Here is a 22,330-nt window from a genome sequence, read left to right as displayed (position 1 = left end):
CGTTGAGCAAACAACGAGATCGGCTCGCAAGAAACAAACAAGCTCGGCTCATCAAACGAGCCAAGCCGAGCTAAAATCGAGCTTGTGACCTTCCGTATATCTAATTATTTTAAGTTGTTCGCCATTGATTCTTATTCCAAATGGCTACAAACTAACAAGTAATAAATCTACTAACTAATCAAATATGTAGTAAATTACAAACCTAAAAAAGAAGTGAAGAAAAAGAAAATATTTTCGTATTCAAAGTTCAGAGAGTTAGGGGTGGCCATAATAATATACACGATTCATCATCATTCTCTTTGCCTTATCCCTATGCGGGGTCGGCTTCCCTAATTGCATTTCTCCACACAATTCTATCTTGGGCCATATCAATATTAATCACCTTTACCAACATGTCCTGCCTTATCGTCTCCCCCCAGGTCTTCTTTGGTCTTCCTCTCCTACTCCTTCCAGGAATCTGCACTTCAGCTATTCTTCGTATTGGGTGGTTAACGTCTCGACGTTGAACATGACCAAACCATCTTAACCTATGCTCTCTCATTTTGGCATCAATTGGTGCCACACCTAGACTTCCCCTAATATACTCATTTCTAATTTTATCCTTCTTTGTCACTCCACTCATCCATCTAAGCATTCTCATTTCCGCCACATGCATTCGCTGTTCCTCTTTCTTTTTCACTGCCCAACATTCAGTTCCGTACATCATAGCTGGTCTTATGGCTGTTTTATAGAATTTTCCCTTCAGCTTCATTGGAATTTTTCTGTCACACAACACAACATATATATATATATATAATAATATACACGATTGTTATTAGATTATACACAAACACAAATTTGTGCGCTCCCTGTTTTTATTTGAAAATCTTTGGTAAGGTCTGCAGAACAGAAAGTATGGTAAAGTTTATTCCTTTGTTGTCTACAAAATGCATTTGATAGTCTACTCACCTCGTGGTTTCTTATTTATTCTTTTGTTGTCTACAAAAGGTATTTGATAGTCTACTCACCTCTTGTTTTGTTTACTCTTTTGTTGTATACAAAAGGCATTTGATAGTGTTCACCTCTTGGCTTATTGTTTGCTTTTTTGTTGTCTACAAAAGGTATTTGATAGTCTATTCACCTCTTGTTTTTTTACTATTTTGTTGTCTACAAAAGGCATTTGATAGTGTACTCACCTCTTGGCTTGTTATTTGCTCTTATGTTATTTGCAAAATACCCTTGAAATGTACTCATCTCTTAATTTTTTGAACGTACATTTTTTATAAATAAAAATCCATTATTGATCACTCCATCAGATTCATGTCATTAGGTTCCTTCTTCTTTAGATATACAAAAGATTTGAATTATTGTGTTAGGGATAAATTATCAATTGAATTTTTTGGACCTTCGGTCTTTTTTCAATATGTATGTACATATTTATGTAGCTACTATTCAAACCAAGATTTATGTAACTCTATTTTAGACAGTCTTTGAATAATTCTCCATTTTTTTAATTTAAATTTTCACAAAGTTAAATAATTTTAATTTCCTACATTTGACACATGTCAGCTGTCATTTTGAAAGTACATTTAGGAAACAACATCAGGTTGATTATGTCAGCCTAGATCGTTGGGTGCTGGTATACTACATTCGCTCTCGCGAGATTTTTTTTGACACTGACGTTAGTAATTTCTTTTTTGAAAAATTCAGTTGTCAGAAGTGACTGGAAATTACTACAAAACCAACGCACCTGCTCATATCCAATATTATTAATAGTAAACAGACATAAAAATAACATAAACCTTACGCCAATCAATATTTATTTATTTAAACAATTATAATGTATTGATAGCAAATGAGAAAATTATTTATTGTACAAAATAAAAATATTTTGTAGAAATAAACTTCACAAAATTTTATGAGATTAGTAGACACTCCCACTATTTCTAATAATTCTTCTTTTTTAAATGAAAGATTAAGTTGATTTGAGTTGATTTTAGCAGTTAATAGTGTGAGGTAGGAATTTTTGTGTTGTACGTTTCCTATTCCGACTGTCTCAAAAAAAATCTCGCGAGAGCGAATGTAGTATACCCTACCCTGCTCAAACTTTTTAATATGTTTTTTGTTGTCCTATGTGCTGTTTGATAACGGCACATTAGAAAAATAATTCAAAAATGGTTCGAAAAATTTTTGAGCCATCCTCTAATTTTTTTTTATCTTCGGAAGAAATCTATAAAATATTCTTTCTATAAAAATTTTTTTCAACAAAAAAATGGGATCTCTCTTTACTAGTGGTACTTGGTACTTTATAGTTTTTGACATAAGTTAAACATTAACATTTAAAATTAGTTAGGTAGTACTACTTACGTATACTAAATTTACAATCAAGATGCAGTAGAAATAAACAAACCAATACACGTTAAATGCTACTAGGTGTATCCTCTAATTTTTTTTATCTTCGGAAGAATTCTATAAAATATTCTTTCTATAAAATTTTTTTCAACAAAAAAATGGGATCTCTCTTTAGTAGTGGTACTTGGTACTTTATAGTTTTTGACGTAAGTTAAACATTGTAACATTGAAAATTAGTTAGGTAGTACTACTTACGTATACTAAATTTACAATCAAGATGCAGTAGAAATAAACAAACCAATACTCGTTAAATGCTACTAGGTGCATTCCCGAATCATAATTGACAATGTATAAACAATGTAAATCCCAAATCATGATTTCCAAAGTTTATACATTGTAAATTATGATTCGGGAGTGCTCCTAGTAGCATTTAACGTGTCTCGGTTTGTTTATTTCTACTGCATCTTGATTGTAAATTTAGTACAGTTATTTTATTGTAGCGTAGCTCTAAAGATGGCTTTATACTCTTATAGCCAAAAGCTCCCAGCTAACACTTTTACACACTTCAAAAATACTTTTCCCATTCATTCATTTAATTGTGTAATTTATGTGAAGATCTTTCAAAAATAAAGTTTTCAAAATAACTTAAGGTTAAACTACCTAATAGGTTAAATAATGAACAAATACGTTCAATTAAAACAAGATTATTTGAAAAACGTCTAAATTATTTTTATAAAAAAGAATTGATTCCAAGAATTTATAGAACAGTAGATCTATCATCTATCCGGTAATTTTTAATTTTACATGGGAAACCCATATCGTTTGGAATGCTTTACTTAGCCATAGTTCTATTTATAACCACAACATCGGTGAAATGTTTCATTTATAAATCATAAATTGTAATAAGGGTTTTCAGTTCAATTAGTCACACAGAAAGGTTAAATTTCTTACTGTCGTTATACCCCAATAAATGGTTGTTATCTCGATTATTTCGAACTTGATAGTAAAACATAAATTTTATTAAAAACACTGCTGATAAACGTTGTTGTACTTTTTATTATCTTGCATACTAATTGATATCTTAAAAATGCAAATAATAGCACATATGCGTGTTTACTAAATAAACAAATACCAACATTGTTATAGTAATATAAAAATCAATTAACATTGTTTGATGATAAATAAGATATGATTTGATTCGATGGTATCTCCGAGATTTTCAGAGGGGCAAAGATCATCAACGTAAACGTAAACTGTTTTTAAATTTAGATTTTAAATGCATTAGTTGAAATTACACACTGTATATATATTCCATTAATAGTTATTTATGATATAAGTGTTAAAAGTACACGTTTAAGGCACGGATGTGAAAGTTTGCAGAATGAGCGAAGCGAATTCTGCAATTCACATGAGTGCCTTAAAAATGTACTTTTTAACACGTATATCATACAATATTTTTTCTACAAACGTCTTATACATCAACATTTATAATTTATTCATTCTCAATTACAGGACAATATCTAAAAAAATTTGACTTGAACTTGACTGACATTCCATTTTTATATTTTTCTTGACATTACATCAAAACTGTCTATACTGTCAATACGTAAATCATAACAACTATAGAATACATATTACTTTTATTGTTGTATATTCTAACAAATTTTAATAGTTTTTTTTTGTACAAACATGTTAAAAATGCAATAATAAAGTTTAAATTAAATTTTAAAAAACCTTTTAAACCACCTTTTTCAAATTGTGCAAGTTGTACTATTAATATTAATGTTAATAAATGAAATATAAATATTTTGACGTTTCAAAATCTGACATTTGTCTTTTTTAACTGCAGTGCCTTAAAAATTTTTTATCTACTCTATGTCATATTATGTATAAGTTTTTAGTTTGTGAAAACTGTCATTATAGATAGCAGTGCGTGAAGGGTTTAAAGTGTGCGTGAAGTAACAATGTATTTTAAATGGGATTTACTTTTTCGCACACTTTCAACGGGTTTTTTGACACAGTTTCATATAATCAAATATCCTTAACTTTCGCGTTGTCATGGTGATGACAATATGAGCAATGACTTAAAACAAAATTTTTGACAGTTTTGTGGTTTGAAAGTAGTTAGGATTTTTAAATGTCAAAGTTCTAAAAATTGTAGAATAGAAATGAATTCCAGTGACGAAGAGTTACAGTTTCTTTTATTTGTTTATCGTAGATAAAATATTGTATGAAACTGTGCGTGAAGTACTTTTTGCAAACGCACGCGATTTTTAGAGCACGACAGCACGAGCGACAACGGAGCGAGTGCTCTAAAAGTCTCGTGCGTTCGCAAAAAGCATACTTTACGAATTGTTTCATAAATAACTATTAAAGCACTAGTGCCTTAAAGTAGCATTTTTAACGCTCGTATGGAGTGCTAAAAATTGCATTTTTAACACGTTTGTAGAAAAAAGGTTTTATTTATGAAGAATACTTTAGAAGTACCTACTTTTATACATATTAATACATACATTATACTATTATTGAAAAACACTTCTAAAGAGTGTCGCATAATTTACGCAAAATTTGAATTGGATAGAAAACACTGTTTTTTTCTTTTAATTTTTTATTAAATCATAAATTTGAATTGGATCGAAAACACTGTTTTTTCTTTAGATTGTAATATTTTATTAAAACATAAAGAACGTAGGATAGGATTATGTATAGAATATCACATCAACCAAATGGCCTCAAGGGCTTTGCTAGCACAGACGCATTTCTTCATGTACCATGTCCTTTCAGAACGTTGGTTACCATCATAGCTATCTTAATTTTTTTCACTGTCACCCAAATAGCCTGCTTCTATCAACGCCATACCAATCTCACAAGTTCTTCAACCATGAGGTTCTTCTTCGTCCTGGACTGCGTTTGCCTGATATTTCCCCTTGCATAATATTTTGCAGCAACCTATATTTGGGACTTCTCATTACATGTCCGAAATACTCCAGCTTTCTCTGCTTGATGCTTTTTATAATCTCAGTAGTCTTGCTGAGACGTTCTAATATTGTGGAGTTTCAAATCTTCTCCACCCAAGAAACTTTTAAAATTACATATTCTATAGCACCACATTTCGAAAGCCTCAAAGGCGGTTTAGATCGATTTTATTCACAGTCCAGGATTCGACACCATAAAGTAAAACCGAGAACACGTAGCAGCAAGGTAGGCGGATCTGCAATGCCAATTTTAGGTCTCTGTTACATAATAACTTGGACATCCTTCTAAAAGCGGCTCTGGTCTGCTCTATCTTAGAGCTAATTTCGCCGTGAGTCGCTGCGTTACAATTTAATTGAGATACAAAGAAACAATTTGATCAACTTGCTCAAGTTTGGTATTATTTACATATATAGGCGGTTTTATATTCTGTTGTTTACTTATTACGAGTATTTTGTATATGTCGCACCCTCAGTGCAAGACTGCAGTAACTCAAAATTTTATGAAAATGAAGTAATCATGGGATTCGATTGTAAACATGCATATCTATCCCCTGTAAAACTTTAGTAACTTTCAAATGCTTAATGGGCTAAATATTACAACAACAACAGTTTAACTATTTTGCGTTTTTGAACATAAGTTCCGTGCAAAACTGTTGTAACTCTAATGTAACAGAGTTACAACAGTTTTGCACGGAACGTTGCAACGGATTCTATAACAAGCAGTGAAAAAAGTAAGATATTTGTTATTTTAATATCTATATCTGTGGTGTTTAATTTTAATATACAGAGCGTCTACGTAATCCATTAACGGCTGAGACAATAAACAAAGATTTTCGAGACCAATCTATTCATGTAAATTTTATGTCCTTTGTGTGATATTATATTTATTTTCCATAAGATTTTAAAAGGAAAAAAAGTTATCTTAAAACTTGTGTATTGACAATACTGAGAGGTCAAAAATATCTATTCTCAGAAAACTTGCCAAAGAACAGCCAAAAATTCAAATGGCCAAAAAGAAAGATTTGATATACTTATGCCATTCGGGTATGATACCAGAAGCCCACCATAGTTTTTATAAAAATATTTTGGCACAAGATGATGTACGAGAAGAGGACAACTACTACGGAAAAACCTGTCAGCAACGGCCACTAAAAATGAAAGAACTATTGGCCGATATAGAAAGGTGGCCGGTAATGCCAGTTTTTGTAGTCTAGTCTAATTTTTAAACTGGCCGTTAGTACAGGTGGCCGGTAACACAGGTTTTACTGTAAAAGTAAATGTGTCTACGCTTTTTACAATTTTCTCCGTGCAAAACTGTTGTAACTTTGAAATTCTAATACTAAATGTGTAGTGATTAACAATTTTTTCCGTGCAAGTGTTGTAACTTTGAAATTCCTAATTTTTTTTGCATTAATATTATTTTATTTAAATTTCTATTTTTGGTTAATGTAATATAGGCTGAAAAGCATGCAAAATCATAATTAAATGTTAATTTTTCTTAAAATTTGTGTCTTATTTCACCGATATTAGCACGAAAATAAACAAAATCGTCTTTATCTCGAAACTTACTTATTTTGACTTACTGCAGTCTTGCACTGAGGGTGCGATGTGTTCAGATCCAGACCTGCTTCCTTACAACTCTCCACGACACTATCAAGTAATGCTTGACAGACGCACTCTTTTGTCCTAATTTTTCAGGATCATTTTACATAAAGGTTACTGAAGTTCGTTGCTGCAGCGTTGAATTTCCTCCTTCAATTCACGGGTGGTTGTAGGCTTGTGGGCATAGACCTTTGACTTCAAATAACTCCATAAAAGGAAATTCAGTGGAGTTAAATCACACGATCTATAGGGCCATTTCTGATCATAGAAATGAGAGAGTATACGGCCAGGAAATGCCTCATGCAGTAATTGAATTGTTTCGCGGGCTGTGTGCCATACGGCACCGTCTTGTCGACACCACATATCGTCCACATCCATATCATCCAATTTAGACAGAAAGAACTCTGTTATCATGTTGCGGTATCCATCACGAGTAACAGTCACTGCTTGACCAGCCTCATTTTCAAAGAAATACGGTCCAACGATGCCTCCAGTCCAAAATCCGCACCAAACAGTGACACGTTGTAGATGCATTTTTTTTCGACAGTCGCCTGTTAGTGCTAATATCCCAAATGCGCAAATTTTGACGATTAACAAAGCCATCAAGGTGAAAATGTGCTTATCCACTTGTTGATGTTCAATAATCCATTCGACCATTTCTCTTCACTATGAATGGTCATTAAGCTTTAGTTCTTTCAATTGACTTTGTAAACATAGAGATGAGTATACTTCAGTGGGTCTAGGCTGTAGAGAGCTTCTTGCAAATTATTGCAATTCTTGTCCATGACGATGAATTGATGTTCCTGGACTTTCACCAACTCTGACTCACTGCTTCGATATTGACATTTGAGCGGCTTGTTTTTGGACAAGCAATGTGTTTAGCATCACCAATTGATGCAGTCGCCCCGAATTTTTCAATTACTCTTCACAGTTGACGAAGTTAAATCAATAATAAATTTATGTTTATCTTTTAAAGTTTAGAAAGCGCGTTAAATATATATTTTAAATCAAAAATGAATAACCATTTTCAATTTCGTTGCAACACGAAACTACAGCCGCATTATATTCTAGTTCAATCAGAGAGTGCAGTAAGCACCTCTACCGGTTTCGAAACTTATTAGTCTCTCATCAGGAGGCACATAATATGCTGCTCTCTCTGACCCAACCAGGACAAACCTCGGCGTGCAGTTACGGATTGCAACGAACGAAATGGCAGGGATGCCCTAGGCAACTAACTACTGTTGTTAAGATATAAGATATAGGACAGAACTATGGATGGATAATTGGACAAACAATTATTATGTTTGTCTAACTATAAGTGATGTTGTATTTATTTATTTATAAGCAGCGTGTTACTCAGATCTCCTCTTTGAATGGTCAATATTCATTCCATTGTAAATTTTAATGACAAGACGACAATTGTTATTATTCTGTATGTAGTTTGTAGTTATTGTCCATTGACTTGACTTTTGATCGTGACTTTTTAGTTTAAATATAAAGAAAAATAAAATCAATGGGAAAATCCCAATTGTTGGCTGTATACCATAGTTTAAAAAAACCTATACAGAAGTAAAAACTTCAAATTGTATTTTGGTATAAAATCGTTTATTTAAAAACTATCTAAAAGTCATCCACATGGATTGCAAAACGTTTTCGTTCTGATCAGAACATCTTCAGTGCATTCCGCAAAGTAGTTGTAACTAGCACACCAGTGAAGGTGGTAACTTCATAATATATGGCTTACATTATAAATTTCAATAAAATATTGTGACTACTAGTCGATGTTAAAAGAATAAATTATGTATGTGCCCAAGGAGCAACATGCTTCCCTGCTCCAAAAAACTAGGTACTTGCCATTTCAATTAGCACATTAGTTGGTCTGTGCTAATTGAAATGGCAAGTACCTAGTTTTTTCGAGCAGGGAAGCATGTTGCTCTTTAGGCACATACATAATTTAATCTTTTAACATCGACTAGTAGTCACAATATTTTATTGAAATTTATAATGTAAGCCATATATTATGAAGTTACCACCTTCATTGGTGTGCTAGTTACAACTACTTTGCGGAATGCACTGAAGATGTTCTGATCAGAACGAAAACGTTTTGCAATCCATGTGGATGACTTTTAGATAGTTTTTAAATAAACGATTTTATACCAAAATACAATTCGAAGTTTTTACTTGTGTATAGGTTTTTTTAAATATAGAGTTTCATCTGATTCGTCCTTCTGGTTTGGTTTTCATTATTCGTATTTCTTGAAGCATTTTGTTATCTTCGTGGTAATTTTAATGATGGCAATTATAACATGCGAGTTTTACACAGATTTAAAAAAATAGAAAATATGGGAATTTACTTTTTAAAGTTTCATCGCCATTTGGCCTGGATATAATAATTATACAGTGCTAGTCAAAAGTCCGTACCCCCCCTCGTATCTTTTGAACGGATATACCTATAATAGTGAAATTTGGATGGAGGAAATAAACGGATGTAAGCTTCTTAACTAGACATGACAGGTGACGTAATAGTGACAGATGACGTTACAGAGCCACTGTGACCGATACTTTTAAATGGGACCTTATGGCAAGCGATACCTCGTTTGAAAGGTATTCAAAATACCTATTTAGTCATACTAATTTTTTTTTGAGTTTAAGCTAATTTTGATGAATAAATGAAATAAATATAAAATTGAAATTTCGCATTTAATTAATAAAAATTCAAAATTCCGCATATAATTACTTGTCAAATAGGTTGACGTTGACGTAAAAACTACTAGAGAATTGAAATACGTCAACCTTTTTGACAAAAAAACCATAGGCGGAGATTTGAATTTTTATTAATTAAATGCGAAACTAAAATATTATATTCATTTAATTTATTCACCAAAATCAACTAAAACCCAAGAAAATTAGTATGACTGAATAGGTATTTAGAATACCTTTCAAACGAGGTGTCACTTGCCATAAGGTCCCATTTAAAATTATCGGTCTCATTGGCTCTGTAACGTCATCTGTCACTATTACGTCATCTGTCGTGACTAGTTAAGAAGGTCGCGTTCGTTTATTTCCTCCCTCCAAATTTCACTATTATAGGTATAACCGTTAAAAAGATACGAGGGGGGGTACGGACTTTTGACTAGCACTGTATAACTTGCTATAACTTATGATATAACTTTTATATAATAAATAATATGCCTGTGTATAATAAATAAACAAATTTGTGTAAAATAATATCTTCTCTTTCAGTACAAAGACGCCTTCCTATCAGCCAATCCTGACTTCAGATGGTACAAACTTCCGGCACCTCCGTTGCGCACTTTAAACACCCGTCCTATAACAGCTCCAAAACCCCATCTACCCATATCTAGTCCTTCCAATAACACATCAACTTTAACCTCACCCGTACCCGAATTTACTCCCGGTAAACTGGCTGACGAATCTCAACTCGGTGGCCTCACCTCTCTCATGAACAATTTTGTTTCCACACCAAAGACAGAACCGGAAAGCAATAACAACGTATTGAAGGCGGAGAAGTATGACGAAACCTTCATCAGTCCTGTTTATACTACCAAAGTGACCACTCCGCCGAAACCGATCAAGAAGCGATATTTTGAATATTTTGAATCCAAAGGCTGTGTAAGAAATCTAATGAACGGCATAGAAGAAGCACACCAAGAAGTCGGAGGTATGATGCTGCAGGATTCAAGCAAGGTAAGAATATTTTTTCATCATATTATACATCACGATTATTTCAAATTCAAATTAACAACACCACCCTATATCAATCAAAACATCTTAATGTTCTCATATAATATGATTAATACTCTAGTGGTCTCACTTGCTACCATAAAATCATGATGTGAACAAGTCAGATTCGAGCTCAATGGTACCTAGAGCATGAAACATTGGATATTTTAAAGATCCATGTTTAATTTCACACTTTATTTCTATGTTCCTATGGCGGATTAATTGTAAAGGGTTTTTACCCAAATATTTTTTACTTTGGTGGTTTGTTATATTCACGCAAACACTGATGATGATTGGTCAACCGATTGAAAACTAGTTCTGTTCCGTAATGTAGCCCTGTATAGGGATTTTAACAAATATACCTTTTATAAAGAATTTTATGGTTTTTTAACTAGAAATTAATATAATGTGAATGTTTGTAAAAAAACCAAACTTTTTTTACATTTTAACTGGGAAACAAAATGACTTAGGTTGCTTGTAATTAATTTTTATCAGTTTCATATTTAATATTTTTATATAATATTTTGTCATCCATTGATTTTAACATCTGCATGTCTGGATCAAATTTGGTACAATTCCCAACCTCATTCATACCTTCTTTGGCAAATAATCTTGAAAATACATTTTTTATTCAAAAGTTTATTGTGATCATACGTTTTAATACGGTTAAAAACGGAAAAAAATATTTCGAATTTTACATTAGAAACGGGTAAACGCAACATTTTTTTGCAAAGTTACATTGTTTAGATATTTTAACTTTCCGTCGTTAGCTTTTAATAGTCTCACCGAATGCCAGAACTCTTCAATATTACCCGAAATACTACTTGCACTGCTGCTTGAAACAAACAAGTTTTGTATGTATACCCAGACTCCAGTTTCATTTCTCTGGATTCATTATCTACGTACTACGTCCTGAATCTTATTTTCGGTAATGCCATTAGGAAATTGTAACAAAAGTCTGAAAATTAATTTAAAGATATTATTAATACTAGTAAATACTATTAAAAAGCTAATTTAATTTTAGTCATAACAAAATGTTGATATATACCAAAAATCTACTAAAAAAAGATTGTGTGTGTACTTTGTACGCACGTAAGAATTTATACTTCTATTATTATGATTTGAACGAAATTAATATACTTAACAGGTTGTTTGTATTTTATTTAAATATTAAACAACTTTCTTTACCTACCAATTTAAAAAAAATTTTATTAAAACGATACCAAAAATATAAAAAAAATTAATCGTCCGGGATTTGAATCCGGGACCTCTTGATCTCCGGTCACACGCTCTACCACTGAGCTATATCCCTTCTGCTTTGACAGGTTACAAGATTTCTCATATACTGACGAAGTAAAGTATATAAAAATACTTTAAATATACTTACTATTATTATAAAATATCTTATTCCCGAGGAAGACTAACCCAAAGACACAAAAAGTATAATAAATAATACATTTACTTAACACTAATATATTCTTTTATATGATATAATATGACTTATTTGCGCTGACAGCGCTTATACATACATACTGTCTGTGTGCGCATGCGCCCGGCATGTGATAAAATTTCACTCTCGATCGTAAAGAAGTATAACTTCAAAAATATTGCATACTGATTGCCTATTAATTTAAAAATATGGTAAATACTATTAAAAAGCTAATTTCATTTTAGTCATAACAAAATGTTGATATATACCAAAAATCTACTAAAAAATATTGCCTACTGAATTTAAAAAAAAATATCAAAAATCTATCCAAAAAGTAGAAATTTACTGAATGTGGCAACGCTGAGCTGTTACTTGGAGTACAACACAAAATACCTTCTTTCTTTGTCACGTGGCGATTAATGATAGAAAGCGATACGTCTCGACAACTCGACACTTCGCTTTCTGGTGAACGCTTCGAGGCGAATATTTTGATGCACGGAATACCAGTCGTATAGAAACGAGTCGATTGATAGATTTCTACACGTCTCGGAATCCCAGTCCAGACTTAATATTTTGCAAATCGTCATTAAGAAAGTCTTCACTCTAGAGGGAGACCAGTGTAAAGCCTTTGTTTCCTCGAAAGCGGTACCGACAAATTTCGATTGCAATATTGCGATGAATGACGTCAGATTGCGGTGGAAAATTCAAGGTTCTTCATTGCGGCAATGAAATGTGTAAACTCAGAAAGCGTCATCATAGACGTAAAGACAGCGCTGAAAAATCTCTTTGAATTTACTAAAGCTAAATTTTTCACAGTTGATCACTGTGGTTGTGTAGAGAAACATACTGCGGTCGGTCAAGCGAAACGTAGAACAGGGGTGACTGAGAGAGTATCAAAGTTGCTTTCCTACGAAGGTAATTAAATCCATTTACTAAGGCTGAAAATCAGTACACACATCAGTACATACAATGTACAGGGTTATTCACTATATTTTGACCCCGTTGTAAACTGCTTTATTTACAGATTTAGAAAAAAAAATGTAAAATACAAGAGTTATTCGATTTTTTAATTATGATTTTTTGACATATATATCGTACTAGTGACGTCATCCATCTGCGCGTGATGACGTAATCGACTATTTTTTTAAATGAGAATAGGGGTCGTGTGCTAGCTCATTTGAAAGGTTATTCAATTCTCTATACAGTACTATAAATATTAAGATCATTATTTATACAGGGTGTCCAAATTTTTTTTTTGAATTATTAATTAAACAATTAATTTAATTAAAAAAATTTTTTTGGATACCCTGCATAATTAATCATGTTAATGTTTATATTACTGAATAGGGAATTGAATAACCTTTCAAATGAGCTAACACTCGCCCCCTATTCCCATTTAAAAAATAGTCGATTACGTCATCACGCCCAAATGGATGACGTCACTAGTACGATATATATGTCAAAAAATCATAATTTAAAAATCGAATAACTTTTGTATTTTCCATTTTTTCTAATTCTGTAAATAAAGCAGTTTACAAGGGGGTCAAAATATAGTAAATAACCCTGTACATTCATTGGCGCCGACCGACCGGCTCTGTCCTGTCATACAGCTGACCGACTATAATAACTTTTATTTATATTTAATTTAGGATGTGTGTACTGATTTTCAGCCTTAGTAAATGGATTTAAAAAAAAATCAATGGGAAAATCCCAATAGTTGGCTGTATACCATAGTTTAAAAAACCAATACAGAAGTAAAAACTTCGAGATGTATTCTGGTATAAAATCGTTTATTTAAAACTATAAAATGTCATCGATTGCAGAACGTTTTCGTTCTAAACAGAACATCTTCAGTGCATCCTGCCGAGTGTTTTGAAATTAGCACACTGTAAATAGTGTTAACATCATCATATATGGTTTACATAATGTAATATGTTAAAATGTTATTACTACAAGTCGATGTTAATGGATAAAGTGGAACACATGCTAAAAGGGTGCCATGGTTCCCTGCTCGAAGATGCTAGGTACTTGCCAATTCAATGGGCACAAACCAACTAAATGGATTTAATTACCTTCGTAGGAAAGCAACTTTGATACCCTCTCAGTAACACCTGTTCTACGTTTCGCTTGACCAACCGCAGTATGTTTCTCTTCACAATTACAGTAATCAACTGTGAAAAATGTAGCTTTAGTAAATTCAAAGAGATTTTTAAGCGCTGCCTCTTGGACTATCAGTACTGTTTGCGGTGAAAACGAGCGACCATGGACGAGCTCAATGTTGCTCTTTTAGTAGTGCGGGATCGTGAGGAATCAGAGAAAAAAATTCATAGAAGAAGTGAATCTGGACTTTTTAAAAATAGGACTGTAAAGGGTGTATATCAAATTTTGATTTGTCGCCATCTAGGTACATAGCTATTAACGAAAATAAGTTCAGAGAATATTTTCGTTTGACGCCGGGCTTATTTGATTACGTCTTAGGATATAATATAAAAGACGATCTTTGTGCGATACCAACAAACCGTGTTCCAAATCCAGTGACTCCTGAGCAGAAATTATGTCTGTTTTTAAAGTGCGTATTTCCATTACGGTTTGACTACATCAAACACAAAAGTAAACCATGTTATATATAATTTTATTTTGAAGAAATGTGTACATTTATTTGATAAATTTATATATTTATAACCTATTTTCGGCCAGGCTCCGCCACTACTGAAGTAGCGGATAGTCCCATTGTAGTTACAACATTATCGGTAGCAAATATATAGTCGGAAAAATGAAAGAATACCCATGAACGAACATATAAAACACGCTGTATTTTCCTGTCACCGTGTCACAAAGAAAATTGCCCAGTGCAAGTACATGTAATAATAATTATTATTACATGTACTTGCGCTGGCCAAATTTTTGTATGACACGGTGACAGGAAAATACAGCGTGTTTTATATGTTGGTTCATGGATATTCTTTCATTTTTCCTACGTAATGTATAAATATACAGTGATGAGCGCGCTAATAACCGGCAAAATAACTCAAAAGATGGAAAACGTAATACATTGTGAAATAAGGAGAGATAAAACTAGTAGAGGTGGAAATTATCGATATAAAGGTATAATATAAATTATCATTAGATTACACAGTTTTCTACATTTAGACGTCTGTGACAGAAGTATTTTATAAAATTCTCCTGAAAACTGTCACAGTGACAGTTGTCATACTCCTTCGATACGTCTAAAGGTGGGTAACTATGTAATGTAATGTTAATTTAGACGTTTATATCGATAATTTCCACCTCTACTAGTTTCATCTCTTTTTACTTCACAATGTATTATGTTTTCTATCTTTTGCGTTATTTGACCGGTTATTAGCGCGCTCGTCACTTTAATATAAACACATTATGGTAAAAAACACCTTTAGATAACGTTAACTTTTATAAGATAAAACATGTATACCTATTTTATCTGTTATTACAATATTTATTATTTATTTGTTATTACAATATAAAAAGAAACAATATAAACCGTTGACTGAATGTTCCTCGCCGCATTCAATATGCCGGCACCGCCACATTGCGTTGCGGTGGCTTCCAACGCATCCTTGAAAATCGCTACTATTATTGTGCGTGCTACAGTTTTGTATGACGTCATTCGCCGCAATATTGCGGTCGTAATTTTCCGGTACCGCTTTCGAGGAAACCAGAGAACACTGGTCACTGGGTTCAATATATCTTTGAGATAACATTATTTTCTGATATAATTTTATTTTAGGCTATGGAAGTCTCACCTGCAAAATATCAAGACAGCTTTCCCGATACAAACGGCTTAAAAGAACCTAGAAAATCTGAGAGAATGTGCAAAGGCAAGCGTTACGAGAAATTCATGGTCGAAGGTAAATTACTCGGCAACAAGAAGGACACCAGATTTATTTATCAGAGGCAAACTCGTCTCGATTCTAGAATGGACGAAGAAATGAATATTCTAGAAAAACCAGAAACACCAAAGTTAGATTTAGGTAATACTATCAAACGTCTCGCAGAACGTACCAATATCAAAAACGATTTCGATAACGACGTCGCAACTGAATCTGACGTCGAACCCGAGGTCAAGAGAGTACGCAGCATATCCGAGACCTCAGAGAACGGGGGCAAGAATGGCCCTCCAAATTTTAACTTAGATTTAAGGATAGCAAATCTTCCAAGTTTGAGCTATGCAGAATTTACACAGAGAAAACGCGATAGCAAGAAAAGAAAAGCCCGCAGCAAATCTGAGGTAAGCATTTTTTTTTGTATCTATATCATAATTATCTTTCCTTTTATTCCTCTGTTGGACTCTACGAATATTCAGCTTCACAGACATTTCGCATGTCCCATCTATCTCTTTAAACATGGTTTCTTTCGAATTCTTTCTCTAGTTAAGTAAGTTATCAATCGAAGTAGCACAAAAAACGACAATAAATATCGTTCCCATACCACCAGATTGACAACAGATGCAATACTGTCTTTGGTTACACCAAATACTATTGACTGTAATACATCCAACTCCCACAGAAATCTGGAAGCACGTTGCCACTAGCGCCACTGTCGGCTTGCGGTGAAACTACGTTGTGACAACGTAAAATTTGACTTCAACATTCAAATTTAATTTTATAAATTTTTGAATAACAAGCTAATTTTGCTAAATTAAATTAAAATAAAAATAGTTCAAACACTTACACAAAAACAATAATAAAGCAATTTTATAAATGTAAGGTTAGATTGCTCTGGTTATCACCGTAGACCGCCTAGATGGCGCTATTTTTTTGCTTCCTCAAATGTAATGGGAAATGTCAAGAGTTGTATGTATTACAGTTCATAGTATTTGGTACACCTCCTGTGATTTTCAAAATTTATAAATCAAACAGGATGCCGAAGAAATTAAGAAGAGAGAATTTTAAATAATTCACAACTCATCTGCTCAGCGTGGTAAAAGTTGCAACAAGAAAGATTCCTTAGAGTAAATGAATTAAAAATGTATAGACATGTTCAATTTCTTTGCAACACGAAAATGCAGCAGCTGCATAATACTCAGGTTAAATCGGAGAGTGCAGGAAGAGTCTATACCGGTTTCGAAGGTCTTTTCCCCTCATCAGTAGTCTCATACCCTCTTCTCTCCGATTTCTCCCGGTATCACACTTTGGGCCTTTCCGAATTGCAAAGAAAGAAATGTCACGGATGAACTAGAGCCATCTACCGAAAAACAAAGCAAGTTATCAATCGAAGTAGCACAGAAAACGACAATAAATATTGTTCCCATACCACCAGATTGACAACAGATGGAATACTTTCTTTGGTTACACCTCCTAAGATTTTCAAAATTTATAAATCAAACAGGATGCCGAGGAAATTAAGATGAGAGAATTTTAAATCATTCACAACTCATCTGCTCAGCGTGGTAAAAGTTCCAACAAGAAAGATTCCTTAATACTCCTACAAAAGAGTAAATTAATTAAAAATGTACGAGATACGTATAAACTTTTTCAATTTCTTTGCAACACGAAAATGCATCAGCTGCATAATACTCTGGTTAAATCTGGAAGAGGATATGGGACTACTGATGAGGGGGAAAAGACCTCCGAAACCACTTTAGACTCTTCCTGCACTCTCCGATTTATATATACTAAGGATTTCCACAGTTTTCACTGTATTTCTTCACTCAACCGTTATCTCCAGCTCTTTCTGTCTTGGCAGTCCCCTTCCTGTAGATTTCTTCTCTCCATTGCTTCGTCTACTTCATCTCTGAAGGATCTTCGGGGTCTGCCTCTCTTCCTTTTTCCTATCGGGCTCCACTCTGTTGTTCGGTTTATCCACCGATTTTGGTCTGCTCTTCTGACATGTCCGTACCAGGTTAATCTCTTCTGTTCGATGTAGTCTATTATGTCTGAGTTCACTCCCATTCTTCTCTTAATCTCTATGTTATTTATTCTATCTCTCCTTGTTACTCTGCAGCTTCTCCTTAGGAAACCAGATGTTGTTACTCTCCGATTTAACCAGAGTATTATGCAGCTGCTGCATTTTCGTGTTGCAAAGAAATTGAACATGTTTATACATTTTTACTTCATTTACTCTTTTGTAGGAGTATTAAGGAGTCTTTCTTGTTGGAACTTTTACCACGCTGAGCAGATGAGTTGTGAATTATTTAAAATTCTCTCTTCTTAATTTCCTCGACATCCTGTTTGATTTATAAATTTTGAAAATCTCAGGTGGTGTAATCAAAGACAGTATTCCACCTGTTGTCAATCTGGTGGTATGGAAACGATATTTATTGTAGTTTTCTGTGCGACTTCGATTGATAACTTACTTTGTTTTTCGGTAGATGGCTCTAGTTCATCCGTGACATTTCTTTCTTTGCAATTCGGAAGGGCCCAAAGTGTGATGCCTGGAAAAGGCGGAGAGAAGAGGATATGGGACTACTGATGAAGGGGAAAAGACCTTCGAAACCGGTATAGACTCTTCCTGTACTCTCCGATTTAACCAGAGTATTATGCAGCTGCTGCATTTTCGTATTGCAATTACATTGAAAATGTTTATACATTTTTCCCCCTTTAGAAATTTCGCACTGATTTAAGAAAATGCAATAGTATGCTTTTACTTTCACAACTTTTAGCATCCGCTATTACCAAAACTGATTCTGATTATTTTTTCATTTTATTTTGTTTATTATCTTTATTGTCAAATTCTTAAATTTTTGGAAAAATTGAAAAGTATGTTCATGTTATAATTTATGTAATAAAATGTTTGAGCAATAAAATTGTTTTGTTTTTTGTAAAATTTTAAACAAAACTTCAGTGCAATATAAGTTCATATAACAAAAATTTACGGATATCGTTAAAAAAACAGATCTTTTAGGGCAACAGTAGTTCAACAGTAACAGTATAACTTTTTTCCCAATTATTTTTCACTTTTTTGTGAATTAATATAACTTATGTGACGCCTGTAAAATTAGGTACTCAAACAAAATTTCATGTAAATCCATTCAAATATAAAAAAGTTATTAAGTACTGAAGTTTCATAAAATTTTCAATTGCGGTTTTCTCGAAACTATATTATTTTACAAATCCTACTGTTGCTTTGCTACGACGATATGGTCATTCTATTGTACTCTTCCATTTATTACCCAGCTATTAATGTTCTCCACCTTGCATCTTCGTCCTTTTTCTGTCCTAGCTCTGTCCCATAGTGTTTTACCATCGATTTTTCGAAGGGCTTTCATCGCTGCTGTTTCTAGCATTATTTTTGTCTTGTCCTTCAGATAAACAATTTATTAACCATTACATTGTTTGTTCACAGGGAGATTATCGCAAAAAAATCCAAAAAACGAACAAAGATACGCAACTTGTTGGGTCCAAAAAGAGGAAAAACAAACAGAGCATCACTCACTTAGGTAACAAAACAGATTCTAATTTAAGTAACGATCTTCTCGGTCTAGCAACGCTCGCCGAAGTGGCGGCCAACACTGAGAAGATAAACGAAAAAATCTCAGAATAAAATATAGTATTAACGTTGTAGGGTTTATTATTGGGTAGAGGATTAAAATATTCGTATATGTGCCTCAAGTTGTTGGTTTCTTTATTGGTCTTATGAAATAAGTATGCTCTGTAGATTGTTTTTTATCTAAACTATTTGCTACTCTTATATCCGTAAATATAAAACATTTATTTACGATTTATGACTAGCTTTTATATTTATACGCTTATTTACAGCCAGGCAACATCCAACCTATTCGCCAGATTTATCTCGATGTGAATTGATTACTGGAAAAGCAAATTTATGCAAAAGCCATATATTCATTTCTAAATGAACAGTCCTATCTTTTGCATACTATTTTATTCTTTTCTGTACATCAGATTTGCTTGAGAATCAACTAAATCGTTGAATGTTCTTTTTATGGTACCTTCGTTAGCTACCTTTATGTTTAAAAAAGATTACACGCAACGCTTAGGTTAGAAATTCATATGCGTAAAAATAGTATAAATTTAATATTCTGTAGTTCGATAAGAGATGGCGTTGTTGGTTTCTTCGTTTTATTTTTTTATAAATATAGCGCTATTGTTTGATGAAAACGTGAGAAGGGAAAACAATCCTACAGTAACAAATTCATGAGTAATTATAAAAAGTGGATCAATACCAGCAATTATAGGAAAGATAAAGATTATGGCTTTAGAAGACTTGATTTCAACAACATTTCGAGAGTTTTAGAAAGGATAAAAACAATTTCTGTATCATTTACTCAATATGAATGAGATTTAGATCGTAATCCTAAATCAAAACAAGGGGCCTAGGATTGGTGTGAACCCGGTGATTCCACTCCCCTAGCGAGTTCTCGTCAAGAAGTCTACCAAGAAAGTGTTCGATTTTTTAACGTTCAAAATGAATTTTGCCCTTGGATTACATCCCAAATGATAAGATAACAAACTCATATTACAAGTATTGCTTTACAGAAGATTTTTAGAAGGTACACAGACTCATACAGTTCATCAAATCACATCGAAAATGAGTGGATTAAAGTAAGAATTGTTGCAACATCCAACCTATTCTCCCAATTTAGCATGTAACGTCTGGCTGTTCTACAATCTTAAAAGATTTAAGATTTTCATCAAATAAGTATTCTTTTTCTCATGAGCATCTTTCAGTGCGTCACAGTTTTTCGATTTCTTTCTAACGCATTAAATTGTATGTGACAGAAAAAAGGCAAGTCTGTGATTACATACATTTACAACATTTATTCTAGTTGCCGATAGATGGCGCTATAATCGAAAAAAAATATTTACGAATTATATAATATATCTACGAATATAATCTGTACAATTTATAAGTCTACAAATCAAAGAAAATGCCATTTTATAAATGCAATAAACATAATTGATTTGTTTTATGCCAAATTGCAAATAAAATGTGACAACTGTCGGATTTAACTAAAATGTCATGTTAGAATAAATGTTATAAATGTGTATTATCACGGACTTACCTTTTTTTCTATCATTTGTGACGCACTAAAAAATGCTCATGAAGGGGACTTTAGCAAAACTATTCGTGAAAGCGTATTTTGGCAGTGTGATACTTAAGAAAGAGATTTCACGGATTTGGAGATAATTGGGACAAACATAGATTTGATGTATACCTTTGTACCTTGTCCTTCCTACAGGGTGTCTCAATCTTAATATAAGAAAAACATTTCTTTTCTTCCGCCTGGTATAAGTACCAAAAAGAAGTTTGAGTAAATATTTACCCAACTGTGTAAATACCAAAGAAAAATATATAATATAAAAGATTAGCGGAATCCGTTAATCTGTTCATGAAAAAATCAACTATGACAATGAGCATAATTTTAGGTGATGCATAACTTTTGAAACAATGTGTATTTAAATTTCTAATTGTCTCCTATTATCGCGAGAGGTAAAACGAGGAAATTTTGAAAATCATATTAACTAGTTTTTAGTGCACGCATTCGCGGAATAGGTCGGAACGGAAAAGAATTACTTGGATGGACAACTGAGCAAATTTTTGAATGAAAAAAATGCATAGTAATCTAGCAAGTGCATTATTTCACGGAAGGTCGTTGAACATTCGTCAGATATGTGATTCTATTTTTAGTTATAAATTACTAACATTCTAATACAATTTTCCGCGTAATTCTGTGCGTAGATCCAGATTTCTCATTCTTTTCCGTTCGTTGCCATAACCGTCTCCGTTTAATTCCATTCATGAAAAAGGTAAGAGACTAAAAAACTCCGAATGCAGTATGGAGATGAAGTAAATCGTCCTCTATTAAGATAACACAGATGTTCTCATCAAGAATAGATGGTGTCATATGGAGATCGGTCTAGGGACCATGCTAAAACTCGTCCGGTGTGATAGAAGTATACCCGTACCAGGTATCTTAGAGACTCATTTCAGCTCAGCGGGTGCTATTATAGTCCAAGAGGCAGCGCTGAAAAATCTCTTTGAATTTACTAAAGCTAGATTTTTCACAGTTAATTACTGTGATTGTGTAGAGAAAGATACTGCGGTCGGTCAAGCGAAACGTAGAACAGGGGTTACTGAGAGGGTATCAAAGTTGCTTTCCTCCGAAGGTAATTAAATCCATTTACTAAGACTGAAAATCAGCACACACATTCTAAATTAAATATAAATAAAAGTTATTATAGTCGGTCAGCTGTATGACGGGACAGAGCCTGTCGGTCGGCCCCAGTGAATGTACAGGGTTATTCACTATATT

General features: G+C 33.2%; 1 protein-coding gene across 2 annotated transcripts in view; it reads left to right on the top strand.

Annotated features, from left to right (window-relative positions):
* The window catches only part of LOC114349386 (uncharacterized), a 104,098-nt gene that overhangs the window by 68,123 nt on the left and 13,645 nt on the right, over positions 1 to 22,330 (top strand). Inside the window, exons 3-5 of one of the 2 annotated variants that reach the window (XM_028299735.2) lie at positions 10,152 to 10,616; positions 15,845 to 16,345; positions 19,402 to 19,495. In XM_028299735.2, the coding sequence (XP_028155536.2) occupies positions 10,152 to 10,616; positions 15,845 to 16,345; positions 19,402 to 19,495 (1,060 nt within the window). Of the gene's footprint in view, positions 1 to 10,151; positions 10,617 to 15,844; positions 16,346 to 19,401; positions 19,781 to 22,330 lie in introns of those variants that run through there. The other variant, XM_028299733.2, reaches the window with a different exon arrangement.

The sequence above is a fragment of the Diabrotica virgifera genome, chromosome 1 (assembly GCF_917563875.1).
Source record: "Diabrotica virgifera virgifera chromosome 1, PGI_DIABVI_V3a".
NCBI lineage: Eukaryota > Metazoa > Arthropoda > Insecta > Coleoptera > Chrysomelidae > Diabrotica > Diabrotica virgifera.
This window is presented reverse-complemented; position numbering and strand designations above follow the sequence as displayed.